Consider the following 18,435-nt stretch of genomic DNA (forward strand, 5'->3'; position numbering starts at 1 on the left):
GCAAAAGCAAGGACATTGGCAGAGTGGCAGAGGTCGGAGGAAAAATAGGGTCTTCCTGAGAGAGGACAACAGGTTAGTCCTCCATGGAGCCGCTGCCACCATGCCATGACAGAACCTCAGCAATTCTAGTAACCTATTGGAGGACAAATTGCTGAACTGGTGCGACACCCTGCAAACCTCTTTGCACACTGTAATCCATAGCCATGATGCCAGCCAAGCCGACCGTACATGACAGCAGTCCGAGTTTCTACTGCAGAGCTCTGATATTGGGTGGCTGTTGCTTATGCTGCAATGGAAGCTGCGACATCAGCCATCAGTTGCTGCTTCACAGTTTGGGCCACACTGTGCGAATGGAGTTGGTCACCACCTCCATGCTAGAAAGGATGGGCTCCAAGCTCTGTGCAAGTTGATGTGGGACCCTTCCATGCTCTTTATATTAATCACAGGCTTTCTGGCAGGCTTCCCAATGTACCAAGCCTTCTGTAGGGCAGACCCATCAGCGTTCTTCTGTAGGCAGACCCATCTAAGCCCTCATCTGAGTCCTCTGCGGCAGAACCTGTGTCTGACCTTGCCCTCTGGCAAGTTGGAACCTGCGTCATCCTTGCCCATGCCTTGGCTGCAGCCCACTTGTGTCTGGTGTCTTACCACGTGCAGGTCCCACCTCTAATCTGTCCTCTATGATGCACGCATTGTCAGTACTGTGAATGTGAAATCAAGTGATGGTGCTGTGTCTCCATCATCACTCTTTTCTTTGTGTTCCACTACTGCCTGGTGAGGTTGCATTTCTTGGGTATCTGAGAGGGAAAAGGCACAAGGGTAAGGTTTATTTATTTTATTGAGAGATACAGCACTGAAACAGGCCCTTCGGCCCACCGAGTCTGTGCCGACCAACAACCACCCATTTATACTAACCCTACAGTAATCCCATATCCCCTACCACCTACCTACACTAGGGGCAATTTACAATGGCCAATTTACCCATCACCTGCAAGTCTTTAACTGTGGGAGGAAACCGGAGCACCCGGCGAAAACCCACGCAGTCACAGGGAGAACTTGCAAACTCCGCACAGTAGTACCCAGAATCGAACCCAGGCCCCTGGAGCTGTGAGGCTGCGGTGTTAACCACTGCGCCACCCACTGGTTGTGGGAGATGGGGGAAAGTCAGAGGTGCACGCTTACACCATCTGCAACTTGGAAATCAGAAGACAGTGTAGTTTGAGGGGGAAGTGGGATGTGAGAAAGAGGATTTAGGTATAAGGCCACCATCATCTTCACTGGTTTCAGCCATGCCGCTGGTCACAGCCTCAGAAATGGGCATCCCAATAATGGCCAGCACCATCTCCTTCATGGGATTTAGGACATGCCAGTCTCCTTCCAGTTAGCTCCTGGCTGCCTCTGGTTGTGTACCACCTTGGCCTGCAAGAGAAAGGGAAGTGTGTCAGTGAGTGTTGTGCAATAGGTTTGGGTGATGTGGCTGTCATGGTTAAATAGCTGGCAGTATGTGCAACCTGTGAGAGGTGGTTGTGAGGTGTGTAACAGTGCTGAATGTGTGAACGTGAGGTGAAACATATGAATATTAGGTATGAGGCCCAACTGACAGATTGTTGGTAGGTGAGTGAAGGGGGTGGGGTGATTTGAGCAGTGGTGGCTGAGGCTACTGGTGCAGTTATAAGATCATAAGAAATAGGAGCAGGAGCAGGCCATTCAGCCCCTTGGGCTTGCTCTGCCATTCAATAATATCATGGATGATCTGATTGTGGCCTTAACTACACTTTCCTGCCTGTCCCCCATCACCCTGGACTCCCTTGTCACTCAAAATTCTGTCTAACTCAGCCTTGAATACATTCAATGACCCAGCCTCCACTGCTCTCAGGGAAAGAGAATTCCAAAGTCCAACGACCCGCTGAGAGAAAAATTCCTCCTCATCTCCATTTTAAATGGGAGACCCCTAGTTTTGAAACTGTGCCCCCTAGTTCTAGACTCCCCACAAGGGAAAAATCCTCCCAACATCCACCCTGTCAAGTCCTCTCAGAATCTTTTATATTTCAATAAGATCATCTCTCATTCTTCTAAACTCCAATGGGTATAATCCCAGCTTGATCAACATTTCCTCATAAGATAACTGCTTCATCCCATGAAACAGCCAAGTGAACCTTCTCTGAACTGTTTCCAATGCAAGTATATCGCTCCTTAAGTAAGATCAAAACTGTGCACAGTACTCTAGGTACAGTCTCCCCAGTGCCCTATACAGTTATAGCAAAACTTCTCTACTTTTATACTCCATTCCTCTTGCAATAAAGGCCAACATTCCATTTGCTTTCCTAATTGCTTGCTGTACCTGCATTTTGTGATTCATGTACCAGGACACCCAGATCCCTCTGTGCCACAGATTTCTGCAGTCTCTCTCCATTTAAATAGTATATTTTTCTATTCTTCCTGCCAAAGTGGACAAGCTCACATTTTCCCATATTCTACTGCCAAATTTTTGCCCACTCACTAAACTATCTAGAGCCCTTTGCAGACTATGTCCCCTCTTCACAACTTGCTTTCCTGCCTATCTTTACGTCATCAACAAATTTAGCAACCAAACACTCGGTCCCTACATCCAAGTCATTAATATAGATTTTAAGTAGTTGAGGCCCCAGCACTGATCCCTGTGGCACTCCACTAGTTACAGTTTGCCAACCCGAAACTTTATCCCAACTCTTTGCTTCCTGTTAGCTAACCAATCCTCTATCCATGTTAATATATTACCCCCAAAACCATGAGCTCCTATGTTGTGTAGTAATCTTTTATGTGGTACCTTATCGAATGCCTTTTGGAATTCCAAATACACCACATCTGCTGGTTCCCTAATATCCACCCTGCTAGTTACTTCCCATGTCCATATGCAGCAAGACCTGGACAACATCCAGGCTTGGGCTGATAAGTAGCAAGTAACATTCGTGCCACACAATGCCAGGCAATAACCATCTCAAATGAGAGAGAATCTAACTATCTCCCCTTGATAGTCAATGGCATTACCATCGCTGAATACCCCACTGTCAACATCCTAGGGGTTACCAGTGACCAGAAACTGAACTGGACCAGCCATATAAATCCTGTGGCTACAAGAGCAGGTCAGAGGCTAAGAATTCTGTGGCGAGTATCTCACCTCCTGACTCCCCAGTGCCTGTCCACTATCAACAAGGCACAAGTCTGAGTGATGGAATACTCTCCACCTGCCTGGATGGGTGCAGTTCCAACAACACTCAAGAAGCTCGACACCATCTAGGACAAAGCTGCCTGCTTGACTGGCACCCCATCCAGCACCTTCAACATTCACTCCCTCCACCACTGATGCACAGTGGCAGCAGTGTGTATCATCTACAATATGCAGTGTAGCAACTCACCACACCTCCTTCGACAGTACCTTCCAAACCCGAAATTTCCAGCAACTAGAAGGACAAGGGCAGCAGATGCATGGGAACACCACCAACTGCAAGTTCCTCTCCAAGCCACACACCATCCTGACTTGGAACTATATCACCGTTCCTTCATGGTTGCTGGCTCAAAATCCTGGAACTCCCTTCCTGACAGCACTGTGGGTGTACCTGCACCCCAAGGACTGCAGCAGTTCAAGAAGGCAGCTCACCACCACCTCCTCAAGGGCAATTAGAGATGGGCAATAAATGCTGGCCTATTCAGCGATGCCCACATCCCACGAACGAATTTTAAAAAACTCTAATAAATTAGTCAATCTCGATTTCCCTTTCACAAGACCATGTCGACTCTGCCCGATTGTATTATGATTTTAAAAATGTCCTGCTATTACCTCCTTAAAATGGATACAAGTATTTTCCCTCTGACAGATGTTAGGCTAACTGGTCTATAGTTTCCTGCTTTCTGTCTCCCTCCCTTCTTGAATGTTACATTTGCAGTTTTCCAATCTGCTGGGACCTTTCCAGAATCCAGGCACTTTTGGAAGATTACAACCAACACATCCACTATCTCTGCAGCCACTTCTGGTCAGCCTTTAGTCCCAATAACTTTCCCAGTAACTTTTCTCTAGTGATCTTAATTGTGTTAAGTTCCTCCCTCCCTTTTCCTTCTTGATTTTCTACTAAACTTGGGATTTTTTTGTGTCTTCTACAGTGACGACTGATACAAAATACCTGTTCAATGCTTCTGCCATTTCCTTGTTTCCATTAATTCCCCAGTTTCACCCTCTAAGGGACCAACGCTGACTTTAGCTACTCTTACTTTTTATCTGCTTGTAGAAACTCTTACTGTCTGTTTTTATATTTCTAGCTAGCTTTCTCTCATTCTCCAGTTTCTCCCTCCTTTTTTTTGTCATTTTTTGCTGGTTTCTAAAGGTTGTCCAATTTTCTAACCACCACTCTTTGCAGTATTATATGCTTTTTCTTTCAATTTTATACCATTGTTAACTTCCTTAGTTAGCCACGGATAGTGCATCCTCATCAAGTCTTTCTTTCTCAATGAAATGGTAGGACATGGCAGTTGAAGATGTGTTCACTGCTCTTGGTCACTCACGAGGCCACTGAACTTCTTGCGGCACCGCATTCAGGTTCTCTGGGCTTGATTCCTGGTATTAACCTCCATGGTTATTTGCTCCCACAGCCTTCTGACCAGGTGTCTGGAGGACCTTTCCCTTCCTTCCTTCCCCCACCCCACCTGTGGATACAGACTCTCTTTCCTCCACCAAGAGCTGCAGTGCAGCTTTCACTCTTTCCCAGGTCAGATTCTCTTCAACTATGACTGCCAGCACCTGCTCCAGCCAGAAGGCACCTCCCTTTAGAGGTGCAAGCTAACTTTGAGTGCAGACTAGCTTTAAGTAGGGCTAGCCATTTATAATATTAGCTGTCCTGTACACATCAGCAGAGCACTATCATTAGCTGGACGCAGAGATCAATCAAATGTCTAGGCAGCACGAAGTTGACATGCTGCCTGCATTGCAATCAATGGTCACAGATTAATCACACATCGCAATCCCCGCACCCATTTTTAGGGGTTATCTAATTTGTCAGTTTGAGCAAACAGGGATGTGTGGCGGTGTTCTGTACTATTTCCAGCATGTACCTGATTGATTAAAAGGATTCATTGCTTACCCTGCAGCCTGCTAACTCAAATTGTTTCATTCATAAGGTCACACTTAACTGGGCAGAAGAGAAAAAGTATCGGGAGTGAAACCAAATACTAACAGTCAACATTGTTTGGAAGCACTTACTCTAGAAACTAATATGAGATTTATGCATTTTATTTATTGAATGCATTTGAACATTTTTTTCATTAGCATATTACATAAATGGCTAACCTGCACTTTAACTTTGGCTGTTTCCATTTTCTTGCGGAATTCTTTTTGTAGCTTGGCTTTCTCTGTAGCATCCCTGAGTTCCTTGTTCTCCAGTTCCTGTAGTTGTTTCTGAGCTTCTGACAGCTCAGTCTTGGCCTGCTCAGCTTCTTGTTCTAACTGAGTGATCTTTTGATAATACTGTCGGTTCACAGCCTGGGCATCCTGACCTGAATGAATAAATTAATAAATAAATAGATAGCGGTACAATAAATTCATCAGTAATAAAGTATAACAATAACAATAATAAAGGCAAAGTTGGAGAACTTTAGAAAAATGAAGATTACCTCCAGTCATCTCAGAAAATAAAGCAGATTTTATCTTACATTTGTATGCCTCCCAATTGAGTAGGAGAGTCTAAGGCACTCAAGTGTTTAAAAAGCTAACTTTTATGTAGTCATATTCATTTGTTCCATATAATTTATCCTTCATAAGCATTAAAATCAGGCCCCTAATCCAATTAGAGAAATTATGGAATATTGACCCTTTTGGAGGTTGTCTCCCCATGGTCTCAAGAATTTTCTCCATTCCTACCCAGTATAAAAGACTCAATTTCTTTTTAAATGAAGATGGATGACCATGTGCATACACTCAACAAGAATTTTAACAGTGTTAACAATAAAGGTTCAAGTATTTGCAGAAACACTGGGATAAGTACTCTAATAAATCTTGAAAGGAATATTTATAAAAAGGGTCCCAGATGAATTCATAACTGCATCCCTTTAATTGTTAGTCCAAGAAATGTCCAGGATTATCACCCAGTCTTTGTCCTGGGAAGAAATAATGCCTAAACTTGGCTCAACAAAGAGTCTCAAAAACACCGACCGGTTTGGAACATATCAACATTTATACTATCATCTCTAAATTCAGAAATGCGTAAATGATTGTTTGAATGAACCCCTTGGCAAATCATCAAAGAAACAGTCAGATCATACAAGCACGAATTATTATTTATTCTTGAACACCTTCTGATCATAATTAGCAGTACTTAAGTCAAATATAAAGAATGCAAATTATTTAAGAGATGTGGTTAACTGGCAAAACAACAAAGAATATGATTAATAAGGAAGGAAAAATTAGAGTACGAGAGAAGGCTAGCTAGAAATATAAAAACAGTTAGTAAGAGTTTCTACAGATATTTTAAAAAGAGTTAACAAAGTGAGCGTTGGTCATTTAGAAAATGAGTCTGGGGGATTAATAATGGAAAATAAGGAGATGGCAGAATGAATTGAACAGGTATTTTGCATTGGTCTTCACTATAGAGGATACAAGTAACATCCCAGGAATAGCTGTAAATCAGGAAATGGAAGGGAGGGAGGAACTCATGAAAATTACAATCACCAGGGAAGTGGTACTGAACAAATTGTTGGAGCTGCGGGCTGACAAGTCCCCGGGTCCTGATGGACTTCAACCTAGGATCTTAAAACAAGCAGCTAGTGAGATAGTTGATGCGTTTGTTTTAATTTTCCAAAATTCCATATATTCAGGGAAAGTTCCATTAGATTGGAAAATAGCAAATGTAACTCCTTTGTTCAAAAAGGGAGGGAGACAGAAAACAGGAAACTACAGACCAGTTGGCTTAACATCTGTCATAGTGAAAATGTTAGTAGCTATTATTAAAGACATCATTGCAGGGCACTTAGAAAAATTCAAGGTAATCAGGCAGAGTCAACATGGTTTTGTGAAAGAGAAATCATGTTTAACCAATTTATTGGAGTTCTTTGAAGTAATAACATGTGCTGTTGTTACAAACAAGGCAGGAATAATGCACTGTTAATTCAGTCCTACGACTCCACAGGTCATAGCATATCAATTAAAGTTTCCCACCTACTGAAGAATAGCCAAATTAAACACTCTATTTTCCCCCTAGAACAAAGAAACCAGGTTTCTTTAAACAACAACATTAACTATTTATTGGAAAATAAATAACAGATCTTAACTACTAACGAGATAAATCTATAGATGAAAAAAACCCTCATTTTCGTAACCCTCATGCACACAAACATACATTCATAAAGAAACTGGTTAACCGGGGAAAAAGGATTTTTGGTTTAAAGCTGTTTCTTAGAAATAGAAGGAATAATAATGTTACAATCAGGTGAGAAAAGGTGTCTAGCGGTCTTTTACTGTCTTCACCTCGTCTTATTTTGACAGGGTTTGATTTTTAAACACACTGTGTTTTGAGCTCCCCCCAGGTGAATTCTTGTTCACCACTTATCCATTAATAAGGCAAAGAAATGAGTACACCAGGTATTCTTAGGCTTAAAGAAGAAAAGTGAAAGTTATTAAAACTTGAACTTAAATTCTAATTCGGTTAACGACTACGATATACGACGTACCCATGCGAGTATGCATGACGCCTCCACACCCAGGGGAATGAAATGAGATTTGAAAAAAAATCAGCGCATTTCATTACAAGGTTTGAGAGAAATCTAAGGTACAGAAAGAAAAACCATGCATTTCTCATTCATTTCCAGTCATTCATCAATCTTAAAGCCTATTAAAATTGTCTTTTCTGGGTGCCAGTGCTTTAAGTTCCCCATTTTTTTCCTCAGGAGAGTTAGTACACATTCAGGGAAACTGCAGGGAACCATCTCCTGCCACTGTCCGTCTCTCAGACTTCCTGCGGTCTCCCTTTCACTACTGGGAGGGCTACCACCATCACCCCCGCCAGATCATTACCTAGGAGCAGGTGAACCCCGTCCACAGGCAAACTAGGGATAATCCCAATGATTACCGGTCCCGAAACTAGGCCGCACTCCAGGTGCACTTGGTGTACAGGTACAGCCATACACTGCCCTCTAATACCATTCACCACCATTTTGGTGTTCGCTGCACTCTCCGGGGGGGAAAGGTCAGACCTTTTCACTGTAAAAGGGATCGAGTCGCCCTCGTGTCCCCGAGAATCACTATGGGCTTACTTGCCCCACTCGAGGGATATGGGTTACTTTCCCTTCAGATATAAAACCCGATAACCTTCAGGAAGCCTATCAAATTTTCCTGCACTGGCTGTAGTAAACTTCCTGGGTTGCACTCTTACTACAGTTAAAGCCACAGCCTGATCTGTGTTTTCCATCAGGGTCCCCGTCTTGACTGAACGGGTATGCCCTGATTAACCCTACATGTTTTCCTTTTAGTTTCCAGCAGTCAACTTTTAAATGCCCTGCCTTATTACAATGGAAGCACACAGGTCTCCGGGTCTCACTCTTGCTCACAGCACCTTCCTTTTTGGCTGGAGGAGATCCCCCAGTGTCTCCTGCTTTCCTTTCTGTCCCAGGACTGCCTGGGCTCCTACCGCCTTCCCACCCTTTGTCCATTTCGGGTTTGTGGGGATGATTAGGAAAGGTTCTCCCCCTGGGAAACCGACTTATAAATGAAAGAAAACTCATTGGCCACAACGGCTGCATGCTGGGCTCCCTGAACGCGCTGCTCCTCTACATGGGTCTTTATTGAGAATGGGAGAGTTGAGAGTTTTTAAATTTCTCTAACAGAATTACTTCTGAGAGTCTCATAACTGAGCTGTATTTCAAGACCCCTCAACCACTGGTCAAAAGCCAGCTGCTTACTTCTTTCAAACTCCAGATAAGTTTGCTTTTTGAGGGTTCTAAACTTTTGGCGGGAGGGTTCGGGTACTAATTTATATGCCGCAAGGATAGCATTTTTGGTTAGTTCATAATTTGATGAACTCCCATCTGGCAACAAGGAATAAACCTCATGGACTTTTCCAGTGAGTTTGCTTTGCAATGAGAGAGCAGGTCTGAGCTGGCCATTTTAGCTGTCTTGCCAGTTTCTCAAAAGACACAAAAAACACTTCCACATCTTCCTCATTGAATTTTGGAATTAATTGAGTGAGTTTTAGCAATTTTCTGCCCAGCCCTGAATCTGCTCCTCCATTTTGGCCATGCTGTCACTGGGGTTACTCTGTCGCCCCCTAGTTAACTCAAGCCATTTCAGCTCACTCTCTTTGGATTCTTTCTGGAATATTCTTTCTCCCTCTCTCTCACTCTCTCTCGTTCCTTCTCCTGTCTTTCATGTTCTTCGCGTTCCTTCTGGAAGGCTCTCTCTTCTCTCTTTTCCCTGTCTTCTAATTCAAGTTTTCTTTGTTCCAACTGTATCTTTGCGAGCAGTACCCTCTCAGAGTCTGCTTCTAACCCTGCTTCTGCTCCTTCAGATTCAAGGGAAAAATGGTTGGCCACTAGCCTTAGGAGTTCAGACTTTCTAGCCTCGCCATGTACAGTGATCCCACACTGCTCAGCCACTTTTCTCAACTCCTCCATAGACAGTGCTTTTATCTTATCACAAGTTACTTCGCTCTGGCTTGGAGAGCTACTCATTTCAGTTGCAGACGTGTTAGTATTCAATCACACACAACCACAAGAAAACCTGTACTAATCTTGCTCTTTTTTGATTGGAAGGGGGAAGCCAAATTGTTCCCAATTTCTCTCGTTTGTCTGTGGGTAAAATCCCAGACGCTAGCACCCATTGTATATGCCCTTGCCTTGTTAGTCCTCCCAAAATGCATCACCTCACACTTCTCAGGATTAAAATTCCATTTGCCACTGCTCTTACCAGCCCTGTATTGTCCTGTAATCTAAGGCTTTCCTCCTGACTATTTAGGACACCACCAATTTTCGTGTCATCTGCGAACTTGCTGATCATACAGTAAGTTGAGGCCAGAACATTGTATGTTCCCAAGAGGGAGTTAGATATAGCTCTTGGGTCTAATGATGATCAAAGGGTATGGGGAGAAAGCGGAAACAGGTTACTGAGTTGGATGATCATGAATGGCGGAGCAGGCTCGAAGGGCCGAATGGCCTACTCCTGCTCCTATTTGTTTCCTATTTTCTATGTCTATACCTCCTATGTTCACGTCTAAATCATTAATGTACACTACAAACAGCAAGGGTCCCAGCACCGGTCCCTGCGGTACACCACTGGTCACAGGCTTCCATTCACAAAAACAACCCTTGCCCATCACCCTCTGCCTCCTGCCACTAAGCCAATTTTGGATCCAATTTGCCAAATTGCCCTGGATCCCATGGGCTCTTACCTTCTTGACCAATTTCCCATGCGGGACCTTATTAAAAGCCTTACTGAAGTCCATGTAGACTACATCAATTGCTTTACCCTCATCTACATCTAGTCACCTTCTCGAAAAATTTAATCAAGTTAATTAGAAAGAGCTCCCCCTGACAAAGCTATGCTGACTATCCCTGATTAATCCCTGTCTCTTCAAGTGGAGGTTAATCCTGTCCCTCAGAATTTGTTCCAATAATTTCCCTACTCACCGCCGTGTAATTACCTGGTTTATCCCTGCTACCCTCTTGAATAATGGTACCACATTCGCTGTCCTCCAATCCTCTGGTACTTCCCCTGTGGCCAGAGAGGAATTGAAAATTTGTGTCAGAGCCCCTGCTATCTCCTCCCTGCTTCACATAATAGCCTGCGATACATCTCATCTGGGCCTGGGGATTTATCCACTTTTAAGCTCGCTAAAACAGCTAATACTTCCTCCCTTTCAATGCTAATATGTTCAAGTACATCACAATCCCGCTCCCTGATCTCTACACCTACATCGTCCTTCTCCATAGTGAACACAGATGAAAAGTAATAATTTAAAACCTCACCTATGTCCTCCGGCTCCATACACAGATTGCCACTTTGGTCCCTAATGGACCCTACTCTTTCCCCGGTTATCCTCTTTCCCTTAATATACTTACAAAACGCCTTGGGATTTTCCTTTATCTTGCCTGCCAGTGTTTTTTCTTGTCCCCTCTTCGCAGTGGTGGGGCGGCACAGTGGTTAGCACCGCAGCCTCACAGCTCCAGCGACCCGGGTTCAATTCTGGGTACTGCCTGTGTGGAGTTTGCAAGTTCTCCCTGTGTCTGCGTGGGTTTCCTCCGGGTGCTCCGGTTTCCTCCCACAGCCAAAAGACGTGCAGGTTGATAGGTAAATTGGCCATTATAAATTGCCCCTAGTATAGGTAGGTGGTAGGGAATATAGGGACAGGTGAGGATGTGGTAGGAATATGGAATTAGTGTAGGATTAGTATAAATGGGTGGTTAATGGTCGGCACAGACTCGGTGGGCCGAAGGGCCTGTTTCAGTGCTGTATCTCTAAATCAAATCAAAATCAAATCCTCTGGTGCCTCCACTGTTTTCAGCGCTCTGAATCTGCCACAAGCCTCCTTTTTTTTTTTACTTTATCCAATCCCTTGGCTGGGAGTGTACTACAGGCCTCCAAACAGTCAGGGAGAGATAGAGGAGCATATATGTAGGCAAATCTCAGAGAGGTGTAAAAATAATAGAGTAATGATAGTAGGGGATTTCAACTTCCCCAATATCAACTGGGACAGTCTTAGTACAAAAGGCTTAAAGGGGGCGGAATTCTTAAAATGCATACAGGAGAGCTTTTAGAGCCAGCACGTAGAAAGTCCTACAAAAGAAGGGGCAGTACTGGACCTAATCCTAGGGAATGAAGCCGGACAAGTGGTAGAAGTGTCAGTGGGGGAGCATTTCGGGGATAGTGACCATAACTCTAAGATTTAAGGTAGTTATGGAAAAGGACAAAGATGGACCGGCAGTAAAGATACTGAATTGGGGGAAGGCCAATTTCAATATGATAAAATAGGATCTGGCCAAAGTGGACTGGGAGCAGCTACTTGTAGGAAAGTCTACATCAGACTATTGGGAGTCATTCAATGAGGAAATAGTGAGAGCTCAGAGCCAACAAGTTCCCGTTAAGGTGAAGTGTAGGACCAACAAGTCCAGGGAACCCTGGATGTCAAGGGATATAGAGGATTGGATAAGGAAAAAAGGAGTGCAAGAGGGCATGCCAGGAACAGCACCAGGCATACCTAAAAATGAGATGTCAGCCTGGTGAAGGTACAACACAGGACTATTTGCATGCCAAACAGCAGAAGCAACATTCAATAGACAGGGCTAAGCAATCCCACAACCAACGGATCAGATCTAAGCTCTACAGGCCTGCCACATCCAGTCGTGAATGGTGGTGGACAATTAACCAACTGACAGGAGGAGGCGGCTCCACATACATCCCCATCCTCAACGATGGGGGAGCACATCACATCAGTGCAAAAGACAATGCTGAAGCATTTGCATCCAGCTTCAACCAGAAGTGCCGAGTGAATGATCCATCTTGGCCTTCTTCTGAGGTCTTCAGCATCACAGATGTCTGTCTTCAGCCAATCCAATTCACTCCACATGATTTCAAGAAACGGCTGAAGACAGTGGATGCTGCAAAGGCTATGGGTCCTGACAACATTCTGGCAATAGTACTGAAGACTTGTACTCCAGAACTAGCTGCACCCCTAGCCAAGCTGTTCCAGTACATCTACAACACTGGCATCTACCAGGCAATGTGGAAAATTGCCCAGGTAAGTCCTGTGCACAAAAAGCAGGGCGGTTATTGACCAGGTTGGACTTGTCCTATCAGTCTAATCCTGATCATCAGCAAAGTGATGGAAGGGGTCGTCGACAGTGTTATCAAGTTGCTCTTGCTCGGCAATAAACTGCTCACTGACACTCAGCTTGGATTCTGCCAGGGCCGCTCAGCTCCCAACCTCATTACAGCCTTGGTTCAAACATGGACTAAAAGTGCTGAACTCCAGAGCTTAAGTGAGAGTGACTGTCCTTGACATTAATGCAGCATTTAACTGAGTATGGCATCAAGGAGCCCTACAAAACTGGAGTCAATGAGAATCAGAGGGAAAACTCTCCACTGGTTGGAGTCGTACCTAGTACAAAGAAAGATGGTTGTGGTTGTTGGAGGTCAATCATCTCTGCTCCAGGACATCACTGCAGGAGTTCCCCAGGGTAGTGTCCTGGTGCCAACCGTCTTCAACTACTTCATCAATGACCTTTCCTCCACCATAAGGTCAGAAATGGGATGCTCGCTGATGATTGCACAATGTTCAGCACCAAGCGCGACTCGGCAGATACTGAAGCAGCCATGTCCATATGCAGCAAGACCTGGACAACATCCAGGCTTAGGCTGATAAGTGGCAAGTAACATTCACACCATACAAGCGCCAGGCAATGACCATCTCCAACAAGAGAGAATCGAACCATCTCCCCTTGACATTCAATGGCATTACCATTGCTGAAGCCCCCACTATCAACGTCCTGGGGGATCACCATTGACCAGAAATTGAACTGAACCAGCCACATTTTAAAAAAATTCATTCATGGGATGTGGGCGTTGCTGGCTAGGCCGGCATTTATTGCCCATTCCTAATTTTCCTTGAGAAGGTGGTGGTGAGCTGCCTTCTTGAACCGCTGCAGTCCATGTGGGGTAGGTACACCCACAGTGCTGTTAGGAAGGGAGTTCCAGGATTTTGACCCAGTGACAGTGAAAGAACGGCGATACAGTTCCAAGTCAGGATGGTGTGTGACTTGGAGGGGAACTTGCAGGTGGTGGTGTTCTCATGTATTTGCTGCCCTTGTCCTTCTAGTTGGTAGAGGTCGCGTGTTTGGAAGGTGCTGTCTAAGGAGCCTTGGTGCATTGCATCTTGTAGATGGTACACACTGCTGCCACTGTGGGTCAGTGGTGGAGGGAGTGAATGTTTGTAGATGGGGTGCCAATCAAGCGGGCTGCTTTGTCCTGGATGGTGTCGAGCCTCTTGAGTGTTGTTGGAGCTGCACCCATCCAGGCAAGTGGAGAGTATTCCATCACACTCCTGAATTGTGCCTTGTAGATGGTGGACAGGCTTTGGGGAGTCAGGAGGTGAGTTACTCGCCTCAGGATTCCTAGCCTCTGACCTTCTCTTGTAGCCACAGTATTTATATGGCTACTCCATTCAGCTTCTGGTCAACGGTAGCCCCTAGGATGTTGATAGTGGGGGATTCAGCGATGGTAATGCCATTGAATGTCAAGGGGAGATGGTTAGATTCTCTCTTGTTGGAGATGGTCATTGCCTGGGACTTGTGTGGCGCGAATGTTACTTGCCACTTATCAGCCCAAGCCTGGATATTGTCCAGGTCTTGCTGCATTTCTACACAGACTGCTTCAGTATCTGAGGAGTCACGAATGGTGAACATTGTGCAATCATCAGCGAACATCCCCACTTCTGACCTTATGATTGAAGGAAGGTCATTGATGAAGCAGCTGAAGATGGTTGGGCCTAGGACACTACCCTGAGGAACTCCTGCAGTGATGTCCTGGAGCTCAGATGATTGACCTCCAACAACCACAACCATCTTCCTTTGCGCTAGGTATGACTCCAGCCAGGGGAGTGTTTTCCCCCTGGTTCCCATTGACCTCAGTTTTGCTAGGGCTCCTTGATGCCATACTCGGTCAAATGCTGCCTTAATGTTAAGGGCAGTCACTCTCACCTCACCTCTTGAGTTCAGCTCTTTTGAATGAATACTGTGGCTGCAGGAGCAGGTCAGAGGCTGGGGATTCTGCAGCGAGTAACTCATCTCCTGTCTCCTAATCCTGTCCACCATCTACAAGGCACAAGTCAGGAGTGTGATGGAATACTCTCCACTTGTCTGGATGGGTGCAGCTCAAACACTCAAGAACATAGAAAACAGGAGCAGGAGTAGGCCATTCGGCTCTTTGGGCCTGCTCCACCATTCAAAAAAGATCATGGCTGATCATCTAATTCAGTACCCAGCTCCCGTTTTCTCCCCATATCCCTTGATCCCTTTGGCATTAAGAAGCTCGACACCATCCAGGACAAAGCAGCCCGCTTGATTGGCACCCCATACCTCATCTTCAACATTCACGCCCTCCACCACTGATGCACAGTGGCAGCAGTGTGTACCATTTAGACGATGCACTGCAGCAACTCACAAAGGGTACTTCAACAGCACCTCCCACCTCTACCACCTGGAAGGACAAGGGCAGCAGATTCATGGGAACACCACCAACTGCAAGTTCCCCTCCAAGCCACACACCTTCCCGACTTGGAAGTACATCACAGTTCCTTCACTGTTGCTGGGTCAAAATCCCTTCCTTACGGCACTGTTGGTGTCCCTGCACCCCAAGGACTGCAGCGGTTCAAGAAGGCAACTCACCGCCACCTTCTCAACGGAATTTGAAATGGGCAATAAATGCTGCCCTAGCCAGCGACGCCCACATCCCCCAAATGAATAAAAAAAATAGTTCAGCGATGTTATAGTAATTCAACATTAATTGGCTTGCTCCTTATAAATTGGTGTTAAGCTTTGCAACCAAGATTAACATCATGGTGAGATTAGTTTATGTCTCACTCCTTACATCATTGACAAATTAACAGCATTAGATGGCTTCTATTAGTTCAGCTCGGTTCAGCACTCACTAGCTGGAATTTAACATTAAGGCGGTGGCCTCACCCACCTGCTGAAAAGTCGGGGGCGAGTCCGCCTCCACCAGGCCTGGATGCCATGCTGCTATTTTGCATGGCCCAGGCTCTTCTGACCTCAGTCAGGACTTCTGCCCTCTGAGGCAGGAAGTCCCACCTCCAAGAGCTGTCAGCCAATCAGAGGGCCAGCAGCTCTTCAGTCTCAACAGTGCCACTGGGAGCGTGGCCACTGCTGGGACTACACCCAGCGAGAGGGTAAAACGATGGATTCAGGCCAGAGAACAGCCGTGGGGATCGGGCCTCGCAGCGGACAAGTGGCTAGGGGGAGCTGGGTCAGACTGCAGGGTGTGAGCTTAGCTTTTGAGTGGGGGAGGCCCGTGCTGGGGGGCCCTCCTTGGGGCACAGGGTGCCCAATCAGGAGGGCCCGCCCCACAGACTACAAGGAGGCCGACAGATATTACTGGGCAGCTTCCTCAGGTGCTGAAGTGCCCATCCACCACTGGTAAAATACCAGCAGGGGTGGGAGGGGGCCCTTAAGTGCCAATTAATTAAGGGCCTCAATTGGCCTGAGATGGGAAGGCTGTTTGCCACTTCCCCCTGCTGCTGGTAAAATAGCAGCAGGGGCTGGTAGATGATGGCACAGCAACCCCCCCACTCACAATTTTATGCCCACCCCCTCCCCTTGGCACAGGGGCTGCGTTAAATTCCGGCCATTGTCTTTTGTCCCCACCACAAACTCCGTTCCCTCTCCACCAACTCCATCATTCTGGCAATAGTCTGAGGTTGAACCAGACTGTTCACAACACTGGCATTATATCTGACCCCCAGATGTGCTACCGACCACATATCTCCACCACATAAGACCACCTATTTTCACTTCTGTATCATTGGGCACCCCTGCCTCAGCTCATCTCCTGCTGAAATCTTCATCCATGGTTTGTTATCTATAGACTTGACTATTCCTGGCTGGCTTCCCACTTTCTGCCCTCCAAAAACGTGAGACCATCCAAAGCTTTGTTGCCCATGTCCTAACTTGCATCAATCCCATTCATCCATCACCTATGTTCATAGATCTATATTGGCTCCCAGTTGAACAATGCCTCATTAAAAAAAATTCTCACCCTTTTTTCCAAATCCCTCCACGGTCTTACCACTCTCTACCTCTGTAATCTCCACCAGCCCTACAACCCTCAGATATCTGTGTTCCTTCAATTCTTTTCTCGTCAGCATTCCCGATTTTAATCACTCCACCGTAGGTGGCCCTGCCTTTAGCTGCCAAGACCCCAGCTCTGGAATTCCCTCCCTAAATCTTTCAGCCTCTCTACCTCCCTTTCCTCCTTTAAGACACTCCATAAACATACCTCTTTGACCAAGCTTTAGGTCATCTGTCCTAATATCTCCTTGTGATTACATAGGAACATAGGAAGATAGGAACAGGAGTAGGCCATTCAGCCCCTCGAGCCTGTCCCGCCATTCAATGAGATCATGGCTGATCTGCAGTCTAACTCCATATACCTGCCTTTGGCCCATATCCCTTAATATCTTTGCTTAACAAAAATCTATCTCAGATTTAAAGTTAACAACTGTTCTAGCTTCAACTGCTGTTTGTGGGAGAGTTCCAAACCTCTGCCACCCTTTGCGTGAAGAAGTGCTTCCTAACATCTCTCCTGAATGGTCTGGTACTAATTTTTAGACTATGCCCCCTAGTTTTAGAATCTCCAACCAGTGGAAATAGTTTATCTTTATCTAGCCTGTCTTTTCCTGTTAATACCTTGAAGACTTCACCTTCTAAATTCTAGCGAAAACAGGCCTAATTTGTGTAATCTCTCCTGTAACTTAACCCCTGTAGTCCAGGTATCATTCTTGTAAACCTACATTGCACTCCCTCCAAGGCCAATATATCCTTCCTAAGGTGTGGTGCCCAGGACTGCTCACAGTACTCCAAGTTGGGTCTAACCAGGGTTTTGTACAGCGTCAGCTTTCAGAACCAAGGTTCAGTGTCAAATTTTTGATTGATAATGTGCCTGTGCAACACCTTGGGAAATTTTACTACATTAAAAAGTGCTATAAAAATACAAGTTGTTGTTGTTATAGATATATTACAAGTGCAATTAGTTCCACTTACTGATGTGCTCACAGCATCAACAATAATTTCAGGAAATTATATGATCTTGTTCTTCTGAGCTGACAGTGGAGTTGGTTGCCTCTGCTTTTCTCTGGGATGATATTCGCCACCTGGCACATCAGAGTGATGAACGTCTCTTTGTACATGCGATTTCCGTTTTCTTCTGTTCCTGGGTAGATCTGCCTTTTTATCCTGACAGCTGTATTTGGACTACCTGGCATACTTCTCATTTCCCTTAGTCTTCTATGTGACACTCAATGTCTCTGTCTATTTGACTCATGCTACTCTAAGTCTTTTAACATCTGTAACCTCTCTCTGTCCCTCTCTCCTGTTGTTTCAAGAATGACAGCTAATTTTGTTCAGAGATGCACTTTCCACTCTGTTTACACAACATGTGTTTATATAGCATCTTTAACATAGTAAAATATACCAAAGCGCTTCACAAGAGCATCAAACAAAATTTGACACCAAGCCACATAAGATATTAGGTCAAGTGACCAGACACACTTAGCCATACAACTAAAGACTGAACTCCTAAATTGTAACACCAATATGGTAGTAATCTAAATAATAATTTAACTTTTAATCACATAAATGATAACTTTTACTACTTAACTATTAAGATCAAAACACCATCGTACATGCCCTTGATTT

At 45.2% G+C, this 18,435-nt stretch overlaps 1 protein-coding gene across 5 annotated transcripts in view; it reads right to left on the minus strand.

Moving 5' to 3' along the window:
* The window catches only part of LOC137369208 (kinesin-like protein KIF27), a 213,962-nt gene that overhangs the window by 132,123 nt on the left and 63,404 nt on the right, over nucleotides 1-18,435 (minus strand). For all 5 annotated transcript variants that reach the window (XM_068030028.1, XM_068030026.1, XM_068030027.1 and 2 more), the window contains exon 10: nucleotides 5,315-5,520. In XM_068030028.1, the coding sequence (XP_067886129.1) occupies nucleotides 5,315-5,520 (206 nt within the window). The remainder of the gene's footprint in view (nucleotides 1-5,314; nucleotides 5,521-18,435) is intronic.

The sequence above is a fragment of the Heterodontus francisci genome, chromosome 4 (genome assembly GCF_036365525.1).
Source record: "Heterodontus francisci isolate sHetFra1 chromosome 4, sHetFra1.hap1, whole genome shotgun sequence".
NCBI classification, from domain to species: domain Eukaryota; kingdom Metazoa; phylum Chordata; class Chondrichthyes; order Heterodontiformes; family Heterodontidae; genus Heterodontus; species Heterodontus francisci.